Source organism: Crocodylus porosus, unplaced genomic scaffold (genome assembly GCF_001723895.1).
Source record: "Crocodylus porosus isolate Cpor-Errol unplaced genomic scaffold, CroPor_comp1, whole genome shotgun sequence".
NCBI classification, from domain to species: Eukaryota; Metazoa; Chordata; order Crocodylia; family Crocodylidae; genus Crocodylus; species Crocodylus porosus.
The window spans coordinates 60,280,526-60,305,086 of record NW_017728909.1 but is presented as its reverse complement, the minus strand read 5'-3'; the positions used below and the strand labels follow the sequence as shown (position 1 = coordinate 60,305,086).

The window sequence follows — 24,561 nt, the reverse complement described above, 5'->3', positions numbered from 1 at the left end:
CCCTGAGGGTTCCCCCCACCCACACACACACACCCACCCCACCCCGAGGTGGAGTACCTTGCATTTATCAGTATTGAACGTCATCAGGTATGTGTCTGCCCACTTACTAAGCTTAATGAATCTATCTAAGCCAGATGAAAATACCCTGGATACCTGTAAGAAATGCCTGGATGCTTATCTTGCTGGGGTGATCTGACCCCAACTGATTTCCTGCCCCTTAAGTAGGGCGCTGGACTGAATAATCTCACAGAGCCTGCTATCAAGTCCATCCCCCAGTACCCTGAAATGGAATCCTTCACCAATCTGCCTATCCTAGAAGAAGGGTGCCATCAAGGAAACCAAGAACAACTAGGCTACTGGACTGGATTGTATGCCTGCTAAAATCTACAAAGCTGGCAGTGAGGAACTGGAACTGAGACTCCACAGATTTATTATTTGAATTTGGAACAACATATTCAGGGGACTTAAGGAATGCCAACATAATGACTATCTTTAAGAAAGGAAAGAAGTCTGTATGTGGGAACTATCAAGGTATCACCCTCCTTTCCACAGCAGGGAAAATCCTCTCCTGCATCTTTCTGAACAGTCTTCTAACTCTTGCTGAGGAAATCCTCCTGGAATTTCAGTGAGGTTTCAGACCAACCCATGGGACAACTGACATGACCTTTGTTGCCCTCTAAGTCTTAGAAAAGTATTGAGAAAAACATAGAAGTCTGTACGTGGCCTTCACTGACCTCACTAAGGCTTTTGATGACATCAATTGTGAAGCTCTGTGGAAAATAATAGTGAGATTTGGATGACCTGAAAGTACATCAAGCTTATAAGGCTTCTCTGTGATCACATGGCTGTGACCACTCCATGCAGTGGGTCAGAGACAGTTCCATTTGTCCATCTGAACTGGGGTCAAAGCAAGTAAGCATCATTTCTCCAACTCTGTTTTCCTTTTATTTGATGGCAATCCTGGTTCTCATTAAGGACTGCCTTCCTTCCAGAAATGACACTGAATACTGAATGGATACAGGGCTTTTCAACCTGGGTCATTTCCACTCAAAGACCAAAGTACTCAAAACAACTATCCTTGACCTTCAATATGCTGATGACTGCACCATCCTTGGTGCACACTGAGGAAGACCTCCAGACAACACTGGATCTCTTTGGAGAAGCCTACCAAACTTTGGGTGTCTCTCTCAACATCAAGATGACTCAAGTGGTCTATCAGCCTGCTTTGGTCCATGAATGTGACCTCCTCCCCAAATTAGCATGGAGGGAAAGACCCTGGAGGTAGCTAAGGACTTACCTTACCTTGGTAAATAGTGAATGTTAATGAGGGTATCCAGCACAGGAGCTGGTACACAAGCGTCTCCTTTGGGAAATTGCTTTTGGGTGTTTTTATTCATTGTGATCTCTGGAAATACACCAAGGTCAAGGTCTACAGTGCAGTCATCATCCCCACTCCCCTATCGATGTGAAACACTGGTGACCTATTGTCGTTATCTTAAGAGCCTGGAGAAGAATCACCAATGATGCCTCTGAAAATTCCTCTACATCAGATGTGAAGATCTTCACACAAACACTAACATCCTTGATGAAGCTAATGTTATCAGCAGGGATTCTGGTTTTTCCATTTGTCATGGCAAAATGGAGAAAACCACAGATTTCCCCTTTTTTATCAGAGAAATGTGGATTTCTCCTTTTAGCAGAGAAACCCATGGATTCCACGTAAAGGTCCAGCCTGCAAGAGCTGTTTGCAAACATGGCGGGAAATCTCCAGCCCTGCCTGGAGGGGGAGGGGGAGGGGGAGGAGAAAGGGCAGAGCCTGAGACTCTCAGTCAGCCACCACTGGGGGCTCAGCTCAGCCTCACTCTTTGTTCCTGTAGCCTATGCAGTAAGTTGGGCTTGCAGGGGGCTGGGGGCCCCTCTGGCAGGGCTGGGGAGTTGCAGGTCATGGCTGGGTGCACTGACAGTGCTGTGGGGAGCCAGGAGCTGGCCCCATCACTGCCTGAGCAGGCAGCAGCAGTGGAGGGAGCCGGCTCCATGCTCCTTCTGCTGCAGCTGCCTGCTGTTGGGGGCAGAGAGCTGAACACTTGGGTCCCTAGCCCCATAACTCTGGCAACTGAGAGCCCCCTCTGAGAGAGCTGGGGGGCAGGGGATGTGGGTGGGAGGCAAGAGGTACAAGTAGGGCAAGGGGGGCTGTTGTGGGGGCAGTGAGGGGCACTGGCAGGGCTGGGGGTGCTTTATGGGTAGTGAGGGTCACCAGAAGGGCTAGAGGGGCCTACAGGGGGCTTTTAATTTTAATAATGGATTGGGGAGGGGATGATCAGAGAATCTGCAATTTTTTATCAGAGAAAACCAGGATCCCTGGTTATCAGCATTGAGTAGGTGATCCTCAGTACCAGCTTCACTGGACCAGACATTGTGTGCAAATGCCCATCTCTCAACTCCCAAAACAGTGCTCTGTTCCCAGCTGAGTAGTGGCGTGAGATCTTATGGTGGCCAGAGAAAATGCTAAAGGACACACTGAAGGCATACCTCAAGAAAATGGATGCCAACATCAAGAGCTGGGAGAAGCTGGCTGCCAAGTAACTGCAATGGTGCCACAGCCTCAACCAAGTGGCATCCTGTTTCAAAGTAAAGCATCTTGCCCTCAAAGCAAGAGAGAAGAGAGAGTGGAGGAAGAAAAGGAGAAAAATCCGAGCCTGTAGCCTACTCTCCTCTGTGGAAAGACCTGAAACTTCTGTGGGAGGATGTGTGGCTCAAGTACTGGACTCTTCAAGACCCAATAAGTCATGGTAGATATCATTCGTAATTCAAGAGATTGATGCCGCCGATCTCCAACAAGAAGGTGTAGAAAAGAGGTAAAGAGAAGGGTGTTCTCACTTAAGTGACTTCAGTTATGGGAAGTTATTATAAACCAAGTGTACATCTATTAGCATTTAGCGCACAGAGCAAGACTTCTTTCTTAAAGATTTGCTGAAGGGTAGTATTAGGGAAGCCAATCCCTCTTTCATTTTCTTTCTTCCTAACAATAAGGAAAACTCGTATGTATGTAAATTTTGTATTTGCATCCTGAACCAAGTAAAAATAGGGAAAATTATATAAAGAACTAAATCATTGATTTTAATTAATGATACTACTTCTGGTGATACTTAAAGCTCTTTCCCCACCCATGACATTCATTAGAAATGGCTCTGAAATGCAGAACTATTATTTAAGGTCACTTTTCTGACATTTCTTTATTTTATATTTGTTAAATTGCCCTGTGTTCAGGAAAATTGTTCCCTGTTGCTGTGTTTTACTACAGGCACATTTGCTCTTAATTATAGCTCTGGTCTCTATCTGTTCTTCCTGTGGAGATTTCAGCTATAATTTAGAAAAGGACAGGTTTCCATATGCAAACTGCTAAACATTCAATGGGGTTCATATTCACAGTCTCCAACCAGAAAAAGGCAGGAAGAAAAAAGAGCTATCTAGCCACTAGGTTCTCATTGCCTTTTTTCCCCCAACACTGCATGCTGCCTCTCTGCTTTTACTATTTGCATATTCTGCCTCACCTGTTAAGTTCATCATTGGTTGTGTTATTATATATGCTGGGAGAAGCATGTGCTGCAACCCTCCCACCTTTATGGTGACTATGAGGATTCTGACTAAGCTGCCCTAACTGCCACTTTTAAAGCTGCTTTAAAAACTCATTTGATAAAGCTATGTCCATTTCCTGAAGGGCATCATAACTGTGCCAGTGAAATGATTTTTTTTAAATGTCTGTTTTTTTTAATGTAGACTGTGCCCATATTTGGGCTGTATCTCAGGAGGGGAATCAATCTCCCAAAATGCAGTTGATTCTTGTACCAAGAACAGCCTGCATCTCCATACTTCCTGTAATGAAGGAGGAGAAAAAACTGACAGCTTGTAGGATAATACTATAGATAAGATTCAACAAACAAGCTATTTTTTGCTATCTATTGAGCGGCACACAAATACAGGAAAATAATATGATTGGATATACTTGATTCTAAATAATATGTCAATTTATATGCAGTACCCTAGCTGCTGGCAAATTTCCAGCACTGGAGTCCACATCATATATTTTGATCATATTTTCTCTGTTTTACTCTGGCACACCAAATGAAGGGCTCTTCTAAAGAAGGGTTTGTTTTGTTCTGAATGAAGATATATAATGGTACTGCAACCCAGATTAAGCCAGTCTGGCAGCATCCAATTTTGTTCTATTCACTATAAACCACAAGTTAGCAGAGTTTGTCAGTCAATTTCGCTATTCAGTCAGTACAGTGCCCCCATCCTGCAGCTACGCCATGAACTCCTGGCCCAGCACAGAGCACAGTAAGGTCATTGTGGTTCTGCCTTGGTATAGAGATTTGCCCATAGCACTCCATGTAAGATCAGGTCCAGACAGGAATCTGTGACGTGTAAGGCATAACCTCTAGCCATAAGGATCTCATATTGCAACTTTTCAAAACTAAGAATTTTAATTTGTTTGCATCTAACACTGACTAGGTGTTTCATCCTTCAAAAACAAAACCTTTTTTTCCTCATTTGTATTCTTCAAAATTCCATTACTATACTAAGCTAATATTTCTCCTTCTACATGTTTTGAGGGTACAACCCACTTATTTATGCCTTTTTCTGATGTATTAACATTTGCTTAATATTAATAGAAAATGTTTATGTAAATATAAAAGGCACTTTAAAAATAATAAAGTTTTTCTTCATTGAAAGCATATGTTAGTAAAGAATGAATAAATAAAATATAATTAAACAAATCAACTTTAACAGTAAAACATTTTTATATAAGCCTGAGCAGCAGCTCAAACATTATGCAGTGGAGGAAATAACACATAAGCATAACAGGCTAGATTCTGTTAATTGATGCTGAGGGGGAACATAGTGTACATTTTGGCCCAGAAATTATTTGTCAAATATTACATCTTTTTTGATCCAGGCAAAACATGTACATACACACACGCTCACGCACACACTTTTCGGCATTTGTTTAGTGAAATACGTGTATCCATTTATGTATTGTACATAGTGGTACATGGGCATGATGCCGTATTTGTGAACAACAAGAAATCAGCTAATGAAAATGAAAGCCCTCTTTTTTAATACTGTTGCAACAGTAGAGGTATGGCATTTGGCTGCAGGTCATCTAAGTCATATCTTCATTATTTCTTTATTGATCTCAGGTTGCTATTAAGAAAATAAGCCCTCTCCACTCATTTCTGCTAGGATACTCCTGAGCTGTTTACACTGCACTAAATGGCAGTGGGACCAATCTCAGTTTAAAAAGTGGTGAGGAAACTGAGACAGAGAAATGTGCGCAGGGTTTATGTTCGTTTAGATGTGTGTTTTTCTCATGTTACTATATACAGAGTGATGGTGTTTTAGAATCCTGTGCAAAGACTATGTAATGAACGTCCAACTCTGAGGACCTTTACTACACTTACTGCACTAGCAACAACTGGGGCCAACTGACTCGACAAATTATTGAGCTAATCCAATATGTAGGAATGACAGGGGCTGCAGTTATTGGAACAGAACTCAGTTTAGGCTGGAAAGAGGTGGTAAGGCAGCTTGTTATCTCACCACTAGAGTCAAGGTCAAATAAATCTTGAATGCCTAACAGTAATTTTCTTGGCTTCGTTCAGGTTGAACCTGGAGCGCACATCAACTTTTCCATTGTGTATCACAGCTCCATTAATGAAATGTTAAAAGATGATGGATCTTATTTTTCATCTTTTCCATACTTGGCACTATTTGTATGCATGTATTTCTCAACACTAGCACCTTTTACACACTTTGCATAGCATCATATAGTCCCATATATACACACAATCTCCCCAAACTAATCAGTGATTCATTCTTGATACTTCCTTGATACAAGAATGAGTAATACTAGAATTCCCTGAACCCCACCTTTTTGTCTTAGAGATGATGTTCAACCACACCTGGTTTAACAACGAGAGTATTTGGGAGTGGGAACTGTCTTTTTTTTTTTTTTTTTTTTAATTCTCCTGCTCCAACTACGTATTATCAATCAAACAAATAAGTAAGGCTAATATCCTTACAGCACAAGGATAACTATCATTAGGTTACTATCGAAAAAGGTGTGTCTTGAGGAACCAGACCTTCAGTGGACAGCTGTACCACTTGTTATGTCCAAAATTCACCTTTGACTTCTTGTCAGGTGAAGACAGACACTCCCTTTGTTTCACTTCTGAAGATACTGGTGAAAATTACTCTTTTGGGAGCTTTCCAAAGTATGGAGAAAAAGGAGTTTTGTTTTAGTTAAACCTCATTCAGATTCAGTAAGCAAAGAGATACTGCAGGAGGTACAGAGACCTATGACAGAGAAAGAACCTAAGAGCAGAAATGAGTGAAGACTGTAACAAGAAAAGACAGGTAGAACAAGAGTCAAGAAGAGGCACTGCATGTGTACTTGCTATGTTAGCAGAAAGATGAGTATGATTAGCAATGGTTAGGACTTTGCTCACCAATTTTTGTGGTTGTTAGAAATTATCAAATTTTGAAAAGTTTCTGAGAAATAATCAGATTCAACATATCTATTAATTAAGAAGTATTTAAATAAAGTTCCATTGAAATGGTGAAAACAGGATTTTTAATTTTTTTCAGAATGAATAGTTCCATTTTCCAATTTAAAATAACTTTGTTTTGTAATTTTGATTCTTTTATATTAAAAGTTAAAGATTGAAATGATAATGAATATTTTAATTGCCTTAAATATTTCACTTTTTAAAAAGAATACTGATACAGGGTTTTTTTAATTTCCTCTTTTGAACAAATTTCAGGATGTGAAAATATTTCAAAATCGCAAACTCTCACAAAAAAATAAAACCATTCCTAACAAATTCTACTTATACTGAAAAATACGGATTTAATTTCTATGTATTCCTGCTGTATTGGAACAGCCAAAGTCTCATTTATAAGTCTTCTTGGGATAACAGAAATGTAACAAAGAAATTATTGCAATTTTGATTTATATAGCAACTCTTAGCTAAGTATCTCAAAGCACTTTTTAGATAATTAAGTATAATATATTGTTCTTAAAGTTCAGTAATGAAACCTGCTACAATGTGAGAGTATTAAATAAACTATTCTTTGCGTCTCAGATGAATAGGTTAAAGGCCTCACACACCTATTGTGTTAACTTTTTGCCAAGTTCAACATAAGCGAAAATTACAGGTTACCATTTGCCTTGTTGGTTCTTACTCATATTCTGTGCTTTGGGACCTGGGACTGAGACACAACAATTCTTTTTTCATTGTTACCAAGGCATTTGAGATCAACTGAAATGCTTGAGCTGAGGCTGAAGTGAATATGATTATTGATGTAAGTGCTCATCAGTAAGTATTGCATATGTATGTCTATAAATTCTTAGCAAAAACCAAACCAGAATCATGATTCCTACTGAGGAAATGTGTGTACACTTAGTATTGTGGGTGCTTCTACTTATTCTTTTAAGGTTTCCATGCGAATACGCTTAACTCCATTGTGGCAAAGTGGGAACTCCTTGACTTGCCACAGTGCTAGTCTCCCACCTGCTTCTGGACATGCTGCCTGCCTCTCCTGCCATGCCTTGATGTTCAGAATTGAAGGTCCAATTAGGCAGGAGGCTGCCCTTCAGATGCCCCGTTCTCCTGGGTCTATGTATGCAGCTCCAACCACATCTATACTGTATCCCAAGCCTTGCAGATCTTCCTTACAGTTCAGCTCTGCTCCAGCCTGAGGCTGGGTTCAACTCATCCCAGTGTTAGGCCTCTCGTTTTCTACCTTGTTATAGGCCACACTTATACCACCTCCCTCTCACTGAGGCCTCTCTCACTCCACTGCCTCTCACACGGTCTCTCTCATACTGCCCCTTTGCGGGGCCACTCTCATACCACCCCTCGTTTTCCTGGGGCCACACTCACCATGCCCTCACCCAGAGGGTCCTGAGGCTTGTTTCCCTGCACTCCCCAGCCAGCAAGTGCACAGGCCCTTGGGCCTCTCCCGTGACCCTCATCCAAGCGAGCGCTGGGCGGTTAAAAGAACCCTGGAGTGACTCTGCCTCTAGTCCCTCACTGGGTCGCTCACCCAGCTGCTCTGAATCAGGGACTCTTGACTCGCCCCACTGTTCACTCACAGCTCTTCCTCAGTTGCCCCACCCAGCATCATCCATTCATAACTATAATGTTCTAATAAGATAGAAGAGTTTCAGAATGATGGATGACACAGGTGACCATAGGCACATTGTTTTATATCAGCTAGAAAGTACATGAAATTACCTGCTATTGTATGATTGTAGCAGAGCCTTGGATAAAGGTAATCATGAGCATCTATTCCATGTACTGGTGACTTGAAAATTTGACCTGATCTGCATTTGCTATGGAACTAATTTAAAATAATCCAGTCTTGATATTAGAGGATATTACTCTAATTAAAACAATATTTGTTACTTTATCAAATCACATTTCATTGCTGATCTGAAGTAAAATTTTAAAATGGGTTAGAAGCGTAAGTTCCATTGAGCTATGCTTCTGTCGCCTTTCAGAATATTTGAAAACCCCCACCATGTACAACACTGGTTGAGATTACAGGACATTAGCTCTTCTAACTCCAATGGACTATGTAGTGGCCATTTTAAGAAAGAAATTCAGAGTATTTGGTGCTAGAAAACCTCTTGTTCAAATTTATCAGAACTGACTTATTAATATTCCTATAATTTGGGGTTTTCGCTCTGCAAGGAAATGGGATACGTGCATGAATGGCTTCACTGGGACCCAAGGATAGGGGATCTGTAGCTTTGCACTGACTTACAAAATTAGACTCAGTAAGGACTTCATGGAATTACTAGTGCATTTTCCTATCAGCTGAACAGCATTAAACATGGGTTAGGGGCTTTTTTAGTAAATACTGGTCGTGAGCTAGTAGCTGCCTGACTCAAGATGTCTTCACTTGGGATGTAGTGTGAATTGTACTTGACAAACTGTTTCTGGATAATTTTCTTTTCCAGTTAAAATACTGAACAGAGCTTCCTATTTAAAATGACTGATTTGTTTCCATTCCCAAGTCACTTAGCAGTTTATGGTTTTATAACTGTACCTGTTGCGGTTTCCAAAATGACAGCAGCTGGCAGCCTGTAAAATCCTGTGTGATGTAAATGCTCTCAAAATACATACTTAGCAAATAGGTCTGGTTTTAGTCCTTAGAATAACTACTGATGTAATTGAAGTGAAGCTCATGAGAGTCAAGTACCAAAATCCTGATTAGTATGTATTATCTTCCCTTTCTCCATTTCAGTGTAACATTTTCTGCCTTAAACATTTTGATTGCTGTGTCAAAGTATTTTCTACTCATCTCAAGCTGATGTTGGCCTTGAGTATGACTATAAACTGCTCCTGACTGGAGGGCTTGGTCACAATGTAGGGAGGAGGGCTACTCATGGTGGAGTGCCTCCTATAAAACACCACAATGTTGCAACTGCCAAAATAAGACACATATAGAGCACCTCAAAAACCCTAGCCCCCACTGCTTTGTGAGCATCCTTGAGCATTGGGCTGAATACCATGGAATACCATTCTCCAGTGAGACTGAAATGAAACACGAAGACCTTGAAGAATTACCACAGTTTGAAGTTATGGATTTGGACAATGAGCCTACATAACAAGATTTGCAGAAAGCCATTAAATTGATTCCTGGGAACAAGGTATCCCACAATGACTGCTTGCCTGCTGAAATCTACAAATGTGCTGATGATGAATTACTTCAAAAGCTTCATGAAGTTATACTGCTCTGTTGTAAAGAGGAAGCAGTACTGTAAGATTTCAAGCATGCTCAGATCGTATAATTATACCAAAACAAGGGGATAAAAGTGACTGCAAGAGAGATCTCTCTCTGTTGAACATTGTTGGAAAAGTTGTCACTCGTATTATGCTCCCTCGGCTGCAATCTGCAGGTGAAAGAATTTATCCTGAAAGTTAATAAGGTTTTCACTCAGGATGCTTCAACATTGATACGATATTTTCAGTCAAACTGCAAGAGAAGTATAGAGAAAAACAAATACTGTACTTAGCCTTCATCAGTCTGACAAAGGCTTTTCAGTTTTCAAGGCTTTTTCAATCTGAAATGACACCAAATCTTGTGGTGTCATTTCAACAGGGCCTTTTTACTGTTCTGAAGAAATTGGGTTGTCCCACCCAAATTGTTGATCATCATTCTCTTACTACAGCAAGGTATGAAAACAACTGTAGTGTACAAAAACAAAGAAACAAGTGCCTTTGACATTAACAACGGGGTGAAGCAGGCGTGTTTCTTAGCTCCCATGCTCCTCAACATTTACTTTTTATTTCTACTTTTTTATGCATCCAAGGACAGCAATGAAAACATTCATCTTCAAACCAGACTGGATGGAGCTTGCTCAACACTGTAAGGTTTCAAGCAGAAACCAAGGTAAAGGAGTTGGTTCTGAGAGATTTTCTGTTTGTGGATGATGCACCTTGGTTGCTCAGAGTGAATCTTCCCTGCAAAATCTGTACCTTGCAAGAGCTTTGGGTTGGCAATTAGTCACAAGAAAACTGTGATCATGTACCAAGGGGTGGAAGAACCAGTACCTGACATCACTCTGTAGGGTAAATCTCTTGGTGTCATTGACCACTTGGGTTCTTTGCTCAGCAGGAACTTTGACCTTCAGACTGAACTGACTAGAAATCAGAAAAGAAGCTAAGAATTTGGGACCATCTCAGAAATGTGTGAGGAATAACAACAAACTGTCAACTAAGGTGAAAACGCAAATCCACAAGCCTGGCACGCTGTCGCCCCTACTTTATGGTTCATATACATGGACTACACGTGCCAGGCACATCAGAAGACTGAAAAGTTTCCACATGATATATCTGCAGAAGATCCTGAAAATAAAGGGGGAACACAAAATGCAAAGCAGAGGTGCTGGAGTGCACAGGGCTGACATACTTACAAGCCACTATCAAGAATAGGAGGTTGAGATGGTTTGGCCATGTCAGGAGAAAGGGAGGAGGCCGTATCTCAGAGAATATTTTGTACAGTGAGATGCAAGACAGCTCTAGAAAGTGGGGTTGCCCTTTATGGTAGTACCACAGTGTGTGCAAAAATGATACAATGTCATTCAACATCAATGTAGAAAGCTGGGAGGAAGTGCACAGAATTCTGTCCAATCTGGAGGGAAAATCTGGCACTGGGTGCAGCTCAACATGAAGTGGCTTTGATCCGGAGGATGGAAGCAAAGTGAGAAAGAATGAGGCAGTATGCTATAAACTTGGACTCCAACTCAGACAACACATGGATCCATGAAACTTATAACAAGCTGTGTCACTTGAATTGGGCGGGTCAGTTACAAGCAGACTCACCTGTCTAGACTTCTTATATATCCACCATAGTTTCATAGTTTCTAGGGTCGGAAGGGACCTGAGCAGATCATCGAGTTCAACCCCCTGCCATGGCAGGAAAGAGTACTGGGCTCAAACGACCCCAGCAAGGTGTTCATCTAGCCTCCTCTTAAAGACCACCAGGGTAGGAGCCTGCACCACTTCTCTTGGAAGTTGGTTCCATATCCTAGCCGCCCTGACCATGAAGTAGCGCCTCCTGATATCTAGCCTAAATCTACCCTCTGCCAGTTTGTGACCGTTATTCCTGGTCACTCCTGGTAGTGCTCAGGGGAACAGGGACTCCCCCAGTGCCTGCTGGTCCCCTCTGACTAGTTTGTAAATGGCCACTAGTTCCCCCCTCAGCCTTCTCTTGTGGAGGCTGAACGGTTCAGGTCCCGTAGCCTCTCCTCATAGGGTCTGCCCTGTTGCCCCCTGATCATGCGAGTGGCCCTCCTCTGGACCCTCTCCATGTTGTCCACATCCCTCTTGAAGTGCAGCGCCAAGAACTGGATGCAGTACTCCAGCTGTGGCCTGACCAGTGTCGCATAGAGGGGGAGGATCACCTCCTTGGACCTGCTTGAGATGCATCTGTGGATGCATGACAAGGTACGGTTGGCCTTCCTGACTGCATCCCCACAATGCTGGCCCATGTTCATCCTGGAGTCAATGACGACTCCAAGATCCTTTTCTGCCTCTGTACTGACAAGAAGGGTATTCCCCAACCTGTAGGTATGGTGCCGGTTGTTCCTCCCCAGGTGCATCATTTTGTACTTGTCGGTGTTGAATCTCATCCTATTCTCATCCACCCACCCCTGTAACCTGTCTAAGTCCAATTGCAGCCTATTCCCCACTTCTAGCATGAACTTTTAATGGTTTAAACCATTGCTCACACAATGAACAAATTAATATCAGGGATTCCACAACAACACTCCAACCCTACTTATCGGGAAATACTTGGACGTGCCAGCTAAGACTGTTGGAACTCACTGATACAGGAAGTATTTAAAATTCTTTATCAGGTTTCTGAAAGGAATTAGAGAGTTATTGGTACACAATAGATACAAGAGTCACTGCAAACATAAATTTTGAAAGAAATATTAAGAACTTCATGCTTCAGGGCTTCAGCCTGTTAGCTGTTAAACCTTCCCTCTATCTCCTAATACTCTTCTGCATCTCATTTCTGTTTCAAAATAGATACGATATTGTTTTTACTTATACCACAGTGAAGGCCAGTGCATGACTAGTCATGACAGCATAGACTTCTTTTTACCCTTTCATGGGGAGGGAACACAGTGGAGTGTGCAGTACAACACTGTACATATAATGCACATAAATCAGATCAATAGAAACAACTGTTTTGCTATCATAGAAAATAATGTAAATTTTACCCTGTCAGGAGTTAAACATGATGCATATTATCAAACATAAAAAGCCACTTTCAGTGTTACTTAATACCTATTACCATTTTAAATGGAGTGTTATTTTACATACATTTTCTTTTCATATGCGTCTACAATCCATACTTTTTTCATGTGATCACTCTAAGGCCTTAGGCCATTAATCAATACCATGACATTTTTATCAAGGGCAGGAGATGTCTTCAGTTTCCCACTTCTAGGGACTTAAGTGTCTGAAGGAATAACAACTTAAAAACAGAGCTAAGATACAGGCTATGTTGCATTTTCTTTTAAGGTAATCTTCCAACTCTTATGTAAAATGAACTTCTTTGTAACCAAGCACATTTTATTTCTGTGAATGAGACTGGAGTTATTATATTATTTCTGTGAATGAGGCTTTGGTTATGGAAAGGTCATCATTATTTTTTCCACTTCTACAACTTGTTTAAAATAAGTAAATTAAATGACATATTTATCCCATTCTTTGTCCCGTTTTGGCTTTGTGAGATTTTATTTAAAGCAATAAGACCACTTTTAAAAATAATTTTTGAGACTGAAGAGTGCCGTATTTATGAAAAACCATCTCAGATATATCCCCATTAAACCTGGTTAAGCCAGAGTTGTTGTTAAAGTCATTTTAGGCTTAGCATATTATCCAGGAGATCCTTCAGATTTACTGGCTTGGTGGCCTACAGGGTATTCAAAAATACCAAATATCCGAGCTCGCTGCCACTGTTGTGGTAACATTCAGAAAGAGTTCTTTATGTTCAATACGGAGCAAACATATTTAAATAGTTCAGCTCCATCTACAAACTGGGCTTTCAGATTGGGTTTCTTCTTGTTTTTTGAGGGAACATTGACTATCTAAATCAAAACAGTGACAATGAAATAGTGTTTCACTGCATGCTGGAATGCCACCATTCCACAAACTGGCTGCAATGAACAGCAGAGGTCCCATTCTGCTATACACTGGGCTCCTTGTGCCCACTGCAAAGGAAGTGTGGCACCATAAAAGAACAATACCCAACTGAAATGCAAAGTTGATCATTGTAATTCTAAAGCACTTGGTCTCTAAATGCCAATATACCAAAATAAAACATAATAAGGGTGGGCTGAAAGCCAATATTAACTTAGAAGCCTGACTGAAGTCTACTTGCTTTAAAAATAAAGGGGTTTTTTTGTTTTTTTTTTTTTTTTAGAGAACCCTCAAGTATTAAGAATGGCTGTGCATTCTAAGCACTGTGACTTTTTCCATATTGCAATTTGAATGGAACATAGTGAACAGTCAGCATCTTTCTCTTGTGCAGAAGGTAGATGTGTTTTTGTTCTGGATCCTATTTTGATCTCCTTCTCCCCACCCCTCCCAAAAAAACCCCAAACAAAAACCAAACCAAACCCAAGAGTCTAGTAACCCTGGACAGCATTATCATTTATTAGGTAGGAAATGACATTTTTACTATAGACACTGTACCAAAGTGGCTTATACCAAAATGGAATAACTAGTACATCCTGGTAGTATTCTAAAAAGCAGCTGTGTGCAATAAGCATGCAATTATGGCACATGGTGAGCAAGCATGCAGGGCGGGTATGTTATTTCACAATAACTTCATATCCTAAAATAGCTAAGATCATAGCCTGGCTTTTAAAAAAGAAGAAAACCAAAACCTTTTTGCCTTTATACTACCCCTCTTCTTTTTGAGTCTTACAAGGAAGTGTTGTTTTAATTAAATTAATTTACTCAGGTTAAATATAGTCCTGAGCCAGGCAATGTTAGCTTTGTGTTTATGGTAATGCTCACACTGAGAATACTTTAGAGTTCAGAATATTTATCAGCATGCTGAAGATCCACACGTATTTAGATAAAATACAGACACTTTCAAAAATACATTTGACACTGGTGGCAATAATTTCACCTTCTGATAAGGAATATTTTTAATAATCTAAAAAAAGAAGAATATATTTTAAAGGTGCAATTGATGCCCTGCTCCCTTCCAACTAAACTTACTGCCTTCTTTCACAGTGGAATTGCACAAGTTTTGTTCCTAGAGGGAACTCCACAGCCATGAAAGTGAGTAGCGGGTTTACTCAAAGTTGTGAGACACTGTCTACATTTAAGAAAAATGTAAAAAAAGAGAGACAAGAATACACAAAGACCAATCACCAAATAATATTTTCCCAAGAAAAAAAAAAACTTACAGATCATTGTGGACAAGGCCATAAATCTGTGCCATGCTCTGATGATAGGCCCCTTTCAGAATAATTAAAAGCAGGATCACAACAAAAGCTGGAAGTCCCCAACTCAAAATGAAGAAAACCAGATAGCGCCGCTCTGTGTGCTCATCATTCATCACCAGGACATACCAGAAGTTAACAGCCTAAGGAATAACACAGAATATTAAATCAATGTGATTTAATAAACAATTAACTATCAATAAAGCAAAACAATCAGAAAAGGCAGCATATTATATATTTTTGTATAAGGGTATATATTTTTCCAACAAAGATTTGTTCTCATTTTTCCCCCCTTGTGTAATGAGAAGAGGTTTGATTAAAGAAGAGGTAAAGTTACTTTGATAGTTAGTTAAATTTGAAATTAGCATGAGAGAGAGGAAGATCCAATTTATTGCAACAAACATTCTGTTTTTGCACTGCAAAATCTGTTTGCTCCTGGGCTTTCATTGTCTCAAAGAGAAGGTTGACATAGTTTTAGTAGAGGCCTGATCTCTATTAAAAGTTCTATATACTAACTTTTAGCTGTCCACATCTTTTTCTAAAATACAAAACAAACCCCTTCAACAGTTTGATTGTAATGTAGAAACAGCAGGGTCATATAAATTGCTTTAAGTGAACAGACATTCACTTTTGATTCAGGAAATGCAGCCACATGCCCACAGTGGCTCAGGCCAGAAACCGGAGGCATTAAAGCATACCTCCCTACCTGCCTTCCACTGCCAAAGGGAAAGGACTGAAGCTCCAAGGCTTTTCCTGCATCCCTACTCAAGTGGAGGGGGCATGGTCAGGCCCCAGGCCCCAGCCCTGGGCTAGCACCTGGAGGCTGGGGGTTTAAATCCTGTCCCTGGCTGGGTCTGCCTGGGCCGGGGAGCAGTGCCTGCCAGGCTTCTGCCATGTGCTCCCTGCTTGGGGGAGGTGGGGTAGGCAGCTCCTGCCAGGCTGAGGAGGGGATGGGTGGGGGAAAAGGTAGTGGCATTAAATTCATAAAAGCCTGAATGTGAATAGTCCTTGCTCTGAAGCAAGCATGGATTGAACACAGCAATTTACAACCTCAAGCACAACACAAGAAGAAACAGCCAAAAGTCTTCACCTAAGCTAAGATACAGGCCAGTAAAACACAGTGACAGCACACAAAAATTAGTATAATTTAAAATGGAATGTAATAAACCAAAAAGAAAAAAGAAAGCCTTGCATAAGTTATATATAATCCTGAGAATCTACTTACAGCAAGGTATTCAGAAAGTCCTTCTTGGGGAATCAGCAGGTGTTGGAGTGGAGATCCCACAGGCCTCATCTCTACTTGGGTTTTTACAGGCACACTTGTATCCCCTTTCCCCCTTCCATGCTTTGACATTAGTATGCTTGTCACCTATACCAGACAGCACAGCACAGCCCAGGCACGCAAAGCATCCTGGGATGCTTAGGGACTGATTTAACTTGAACAAGAAAGGGGCGTGGTACCGATGTTTTATCAACTGGTTTGACCTAAATCAGTTAAGTCTGATACTACGTTCAGCCAGGTTTATCTTAAACCAGTTTCGGCCATTTTGAAACTGGTTTATGCGCACTGAGCTTCTGCTCTGTTACAGGTTTAAACGTGTTCCAGGTCACTGAAACTAGTTTGTGTGTCATTTCTGTCCCTAGTCATGGTGCTTAGAGAAAGATTTCACCTTCCTTTGCACCTTTACAAACACCTTAACTGCATATGGACCCTTTGCAAAAGCAAATGCTTGATCACTCCCTTGCAATGAGTTAAGGTAGCTGGTGAAATGAAACTACATCTAAGCAGAAAAATGTAAGGATTTGAGTGTTATTTGGACTATTGACAAATCTTGATGAGAAGGACAAAAGGGGGAATAAATTTTAGTAAAAACTTAATGGAAAATACAAATAAATAAAAGTACACATGCATACACATCTCTAAAGTTATTTTACAAGGGTGTTTCAGAAAGTGATGACTTTCAAAATAAAATAATTTTGCATGCAATAATCATTTGCTGGACCACATCACTTCTCTATATAGTCATAAATGATGGATACCTTTGACAATCCCTCCAACAGTATTTGCCACTACCATGCAATATCCCACTCATTGCATACGAAATGGTTATATTTAAAAATTGCTGTTACTTTTTGAAACACACTTGTATCTTTTTAAGTTTACCTCATTATCAAATGGGGGCACACAAAATATATCATACTTGCAATGCATGAGTAGCACTTTGTAGCCCTACAAAAACAGTGCAATTGGGATGTACAGGGGTTCCAGCACTCTGGCTAGAGAGCTACAAAGTTTCCTCAAAGGAGAGCCCTCCAGCCAAGGGGCAATAGGAGGCTGCTCCTTGGGTCCCCCGTCCCCAGGGAGCTGAGTCACTAGCAACTTGTCATTCCCTTGCCAGGGAATGGAGCAAGCTGTCAATGACCAGCTTACAGTTGCTGAAAAGCATCTGCTGGCAAAGACAAGCCCACTGCTACCTCGGGTGACGGACTGCTCTCCTTCCACCTGCCACTCCTGGTAGTCCCGTTGCTGCTCTCAAAACCTCGCCTTTTGCCAGGGCTCTTGCAGTACTGCAGGAATTCTCTCACCCTAACCCTACTGCCCCCATTTCCCACTCCACCAATCATCAGAACTGCTCCTGAAGCCTTTGAAACAGCAGTGGTTGTCACAACAGGGCTCCCTGACAGCTTGCTGCTGGGTGCATTATCAGGGAACTCTCCCTCCCTCTAAGGGAAGGAAAGCGGAGAACTGTGGGATGCTGGGGGTCCTGGAGACCCCTTTAAAATTACCTGCAATTGTATAGGCATTGTGTATAGTGCTGCAAATCCAAGAAGCTTCTCTTTGAAAGAGTAAGTATTCTGCAGTGTTTTTTCCATCTTTATAGTGCTACAAACAGCTTGAATGGCTGTATGCTTCATTTTTTGTAGAGCTCCAAGGGCACAGGTAGCCCTACAAATGTAATGCTTGTCCATGATCTTAGAGAACAGGCCATCAGCGAGACAATGAATAGGAAGTTAATAAAATTCTGCAGCACTGTTCCCCCATCATTAAAATTACTATAGTTTGAAAGCTTGTCTCGTTTGTTTTTTATAGTTGGTCCAATAAAAGATATCACCCTAAGAAATCCTTGCCTCTCACAATAGTCCAGAAGATATATTCCAGCCCCAATCACTTTGTTTAATACATGATTACATACACACAAAATAAAAGGTCCAGCAAATTATTATGTTTTTTTTAAACAAATATCTCTAATGGTACCCATTCATGTTACATATTTAGCAACAAATTTCTTCACTTTCTTCCATCTTATAGAGGTTATACTAACCTGAGCTGAGGAATAATTTATATCGTTATTTCTGGCCTTTTATTTTGTGAACAGATTATCCACCAACAGATTCCAAAGTTACAAAATACATCAGTTCAGACTTATTTGTGAATTTCATTAACTAAATATTTTGAGTTGCACTTCATTCAAGTGGTAAACTGAATTCTGGAAATAAGTATTCTGGTTGCGCTTTCTGGGATGGATTTATAAGTATTATGGATTAAGTTCTTGGTATTGTGTTTGTCTGCTGATTTATATAACTAAGTAATGGAAAAAACACTGTATACGATATACACAATCCTCACATTGATGGTTGAATAGTAATATTATTAGTCAATGAACAAAACCAGATCACATAACCTGGCTAATTAAGGAATGTAACAAAAGTTACTAATCATACAGTCAATTGCTGAGTGTTCCTAGAAAAGAAACATTACATGAAAATAGAACTGAATAAGCACTCGCTTTGAATCTGAAAGAATATTTGTGAAAGGATTTTTCCATTGCCCCTGAGCTTTCTCAACAACTGTTAATGTCTCACTTTATATATAATATTAATTACTTATGTCAGAACCTGTCCTTGTCATCGATTGCAAAGGAAAGGGATTTCTTTTTGTGATGGGGAAGAAACATAAGAGTAATGGAAAACTGCTCTTCTGTAAAAACCGTCAAACTACATGGCCTTCTTGTCATACCTAAGCCTGGTTCAGTACGAGGACTGCTGACAGGACACCCTTGAACTGATTTATGCTATTATGTTTTGTCAGGGACTATTGGCTCTGTTAATTTTGACTATTAGCATGATTGTTCTCAGTCATGAAATTCAGTTTGTTTTTAAGAAGTCCTGCCGTATGTCCTTGTCCTTGTTTTCTCTATTTATTTAGTCAGCGTTACCTATCTTATCTCATTTATCACATAGATTATATTGCTCCAGTAGTCCTTGCAGAGCTTTAAGGCAATTTGGTCAGTTTACCATTTCCGGAGCAGCGTCATTTTTATCTTGATAATTACAGGCCTCTTGTCTTCAGTTTCTTTTGATGTTCCAAAATTAAATAAAACAGTAGAGTTAATTTTAGCAAATGTTTTCCTGTTGCTATGCTGTAACAATAATCAGTTCTACCAAGGAATAAGATGTACGGTCCATTTCTCAGCTGTTCAGGTGGAGGAACTAATGCACAAGCTGTGATTGTTCGGAGGTTCAATACAAAACAATTATGCATTAATATAAAATCATAATGAGATAATGTTCATCTTGGTGGGGTTTTTCTTCTGGAATGAAACTACTGATTGTAGCTACCGTTCAAAATGTAATATGTTTTTATGACTACTTTTCTGTTTCTTTTCATAATGGAGCTATACATATGCTTGTAATCAACCACCATATGTATCAACATTATATAGAAGGCTTCCTCTTTTCCAGTGCATATGCCCATACTATTTAAAAATGGATATTAATGGAAGGGTTTTATTACCAGGGTGTGGCAGGGCACTGTTGGTGCCTGCTACTTGAGGGATGGAACAGGAAGTAGCCAGGTGCTTGAGTACAGTGGCCATTTTGCAACCCAGGATATATAAAGCGTGAAGCAGCAGTTTGCTTCTGGCAGCCGTGAGACAGACATCAGCCAGTGGAGCTGAGGCTCAAAAATAGCTTGAAGGTTTATGGGCTGGGTCTATGGGGATGGAGGAGGCTCCAGGTCCTGGGCATGACCTAAAACTGCACCCTGCTGGGGATGGGTAGCGTAGTGGAACTGTTCATGGTGGAACAGTTCCCCAGAAATGCCAGGCAAGTTACCACCCTGGTGAAAGCCGGGTCGGGGTGCCTTATACCCTCCAGCCCCTGCACAATCCTATTTGGGGAAAGCCCAGGCCAATGAGAGGCCTGTGGCTCACGGGATCCAGCACAGTTATAAGGGAAAAAGCAGGCAAACAGCTCAGGCCAGGACCCAGAGAGGGGCCCACCGTGAGGGATGCCCACAGAGCAAAGAGGCTTGGGATGGGTCCAGGGCCTAAGGGGGAGCCAAAGGTCCCAGGGAGGGGACCACACAAATGGGGGGAAGGGCACAGCCAAGCTTACCTGCATGAGATGCCATCTGCAAGGCTTGGGCTGCAGTGTATAAGTGGAATGGAGCTGCAGAGATCCCCCTAAACACTGGGGTGCAAAAATGGGCAGCCTCCTGCCTAATTAACACCATAATTATGTATCATCAAGGTGTGGTAGGCGAGAGAGGCAGGCAGTTTGCCCCGAGATGGGTGGGCAGGCCAACATCAAACTGGCCCCAAGAGGTGACACCTGTCACACAGGGTTACATAAAGTGTTTGGAGTCTATTCAGCAATGATCAATCCTAAATATGGTCGTTACTGGGGCTACAAATGAATGTACAGGACAACATTCAGGAGCAAATATAACTAAAAAGAGGAGAAGCACATCATTTCACTCATACTTGTTTACCCTACATTCTGTGGAGTTACTCCAGGTTTGCATTCATTTAAATAGGCTAAGAAACAGGGTCTCATATAGTTAATATTTTTCCATGCTTGTTGCTTTTCATTTGAGAGCTGTGCATTACACCATCAGAAACTGGTTTGTAAAAAAGTAAAAGCATATTTCAAACCAGACAGCCTCTCATAGGCTACTTCCAATAACGTAACATTTAAACTGGAATACATGCTTTTTCCTTGCAAGTATTTACCTTTCACAGCTCCTGTGCAATGTCTGTTGTACACACAAAAAAAGCTGATATTACATCTCAAAGAATAAGTGACCTGTTATAGACAGGTTTTTAAAATACATGTTGGTCAGCGGTAGTATGTACCAGGCAGGGTAACAACATGGATTAAAACTTCTGTATGTTTTACAGCCATATAAGGTCATACGGCTGGCTGAATTTATCCAATTGTCAAAAAATGAAGGTGAATTTGGGAACCTGCTGGCTCCCTTGCAGTCACGTTGGCTTCAGACTTACAGGAGAATAGGTAATATTGCCATCACTATGTAAAACATTTAAGTTCCCCCCAGCACATTATAGGGAGAAACCAGGACAGGGTGGTACCTTACAGACTAACAGATGCTGGTGCCTACAAAAGCCTCTCTGAGCCACTTTGTCTTACATGTGGCACCCCATAACTTCACACTAATATGGAGCTAACTAGCTCTCTCTGGAGCACCATAAAAGCTCTAATGGCTGCTAATGAATGCATTGTCAGCATCTCCAGCTGACTAATCATGATCCCCTTCCAGGTCAGCACTGAAGTGCTAGACTTTATATATCTTGTCTTTGAAACATGTCCGACTCATTTTGAAATGTTTTGCACACTGTAGACATACAAATATAGATTCTGGGTCAAATCCAAGTCACTGTAAACTGATGCAGCTCTACTGGATTAGCCTGAATTATTTGGAATAGCATGTTTGGCCTGCCATCCGTTACACTCAGTGATTTACAGTTGTTAGCATTTTCACTGATTAACAGAAAAGCTTGAGGAAAGAGATTCTTTGCTAAGCATTTGAATCTATTGGCATCACATGTGTCAAAACAGATCTTTCTTTCCAATGTTACTGTTACATTATTATTATTATTATAGGAACCCAAACAAAAATTATTGCAAGGATTTTACAACGTGTGACTTGCCACAGGACAACAGATGGACAGAATTAAAAATAAAACAACAGAACCCAACAGAACCCCAAACGATTTCTCTCTCCACAGCAACCAAGTGTTTATGGCAATAACTGAGGAGAAAGAACTTAAAAAAATTATCTTGGGGAAAGAGAACTGCTTGTCCCTTTGTAGCACTCATGGGAAGATCCAGGATTTCATAAAGGGTGGGGGGTGCAGGAGCAGTGACCTGTGCTTAAGAGATGGAAATGCAGTAGCAGTGGGTGGGTTCTTCAGCTGGAAGGCAGCAGCAATAGTAGTGGTGGCAGCACATCTGCTTCTGCACTGGCAGAGAACACCAGGGAACAGGGCAGGGAGGAAGGACTCCCCTACTGCTGCTGCTGTCTGCAGCTGAGCCCAGTTCCACATGGAGCCTGTCTGGAGTGGGCAGAAGTGGTCCAGACCCTAACCCTCTGGACCTCCAGGGCAGCCAGGGACAGCAGCAGTAGTGGATGGGGGTGGGGAGGAGAGGGAAAGGAGAGCTGTTCCCACTGAGCACAGTGGGGATGGGAGAAGGAATCCTTATTTGCTTTGGAGACTTACAGAAAAGTCTCTGGCTTCTGCTCCTGTGGAGTCATCACTGAAAGGGTGGTATGACCGTACCACTGCATTCTCATAGCTCTGCCCCTGGATACACCTGACTTACTCATTGGGCAGAGTAAAACTTCATAGGTCGAATACATTCAAGCACACTTGAACACAGGGGGGTATAGTTTTCATCTGTGGCTGCATCTACCACACATGAAAACCCTCACATTTTTACAGAAATACTGTTTATATGCACGTTGGACAAACTGGATGAGGGGCTCCATATGTAAACAACTTTGTACCCCCTTAGTATGAAATGTGAAAACAAATTTCATAGAGTCCCAATTTGGGAGGCTAAGTGAAGTCACATGGGCTGAGCAGCAAGGCAGGCAAGTAAAGCTGAGCTCTGCCCTAACATCTAGTATGTTTCCTGTTTATCCTCCACCCATGTGGCTCAAGTTTCAAAAGTGAGTTTCAGGACTCTAGTTGGGTAGATCCCTTTGAGAACCAAAGGTATTTCTGTGTTATCTTTTGTCATGAATTATAAAGCACATAATGAATATCAATGACTTACATTTCATTACAGTTTTTAAAAAATCCTCCAATGAGCTAAATCTTAGGAATTACATTTACTGCTCTGTCCCTTTAAAGCTGGCTGATGAGGGTTTACAAGTCAAGAGGGGAATGGCCTGATAACACAGTTGAGAAGAAGAGAGAGAGATTGACTGATTGTCCTGGAAGGTTATGAAAGAAATTCTTGTAAGAAAAGAGAGATAAAGCCTTAGAAGCAAGATGAAGACTCCGTACAGAGAGCTCCAAGGGCAAAGAAAAGTCAAGAGATACAGCAAGGTTTCAACCAGTCAAAGAGTTCTACTGTTTGATTTAGAGTTATTATTTCATGCTATCTGTGTGATATAAGATAATCAGTTTTGTTAGATGAATATAATTATTCTACCATGATAGTTAATTTCCTCCTTTTGGAGCCCCGCAGTAATTCTATGACCCGATGGAAATGTATAATTAAAAAAAAAATACATGGTGGAATTCTACTTCCAATCATTAGACAGGACTGTACACCAGCTATTAGAGGATTCCTTTCCCTTTTGTTCTTGCAGATTTTATACAGTTAATCCAGGTTTCCTGGAAATAAAAGAAATGTAAACTACATGCAGTCATGTACTTGACAGAGATCATTCAGTGAGGAGTGGGTTAACAAAAATCTGTCAAGGATGATCTCAGAAATCCTGATTCTGCCTCCATGCAGGAAATTGGACTAGATGATTTCTTGAGGTGTCTTCTAGTCCCAAATTTCCGTGATTCTATGATATCATACCCTGCTATAGAAACATGCACACAAACAGAAGGAGAGTGTATATTGCTATGATGAATTCATGGCAATTTATTTTCACAGTGAAAATTTACCCTAGTGTTGTGTGCCAGTTTTTCCTATGGCAGGACTATGAGATATGAAACCCCAGAGGCACACCTAAACATTTAACTTCTGTGCCAGTGGCTAGACTGTTGGCAGTGGTGGTAGCAAAACCAGCAGTGCAGCAACTGCTGTTTTTGCACGCACACCAAACTCTGCACCTGGGACTTGTGCCCTGTTTGCCCCTGCCCTTAGCTATACTATTGTGAAGCCACAGAATGTTAGAGGTTTAGCGCATCCCCTCCCACATGGGAGAGAAAAGGACTGAAGCATCCAAATGTGTGCTTCCTGTCTCGCAGAAGAGCAAAAATAAAGCCCATCAGCCTGACTTCTATCCTGGGGAAGATCTTAGAAAAGTTTATTAAAGAGGCCTTCCTTAATGGACAGGATGACACCAACATCCTAAGGGATAGCCAGCATGGGTTTGTTGCACGTAGGTCTTGCTTGACCAATCTCATTTCCTTCTACAACCAGGTGACCTATCACCTAGACAAGGGAGAAGAGATTGATGTCATATATCTTGACTTCAAAAAAGCCTTTGATCTGGTATCCCATGATCACCTCTTGGCAAAACTGGCCAA

General features: G+C 41.1%; 1 protein-coding gene across 1 annotated transcript in view; it reads right to left on the bottom strand.

Moving 5' to 3' along the window:
* Nucleotides 1–24,561, bottom strand: part of ADGRV1 (adhesion G protein-coupled receptor V1) — a 466,251-nt gene that overhangs the window by 111,509 nt on the left and 330,181 nt on the right. Inside the window, exon 85 of the mRNA XM_019532360.1 lies at nucleotides 15,008–15,186. Coding sequence (XP_019387905.1) covers nucleotides 15,008–15,186 — 179 coding nt within the window. The remainder of the gene's footprint in view (nucleotides 1–15,007; nucleotides 15,187–24,561) is intronic.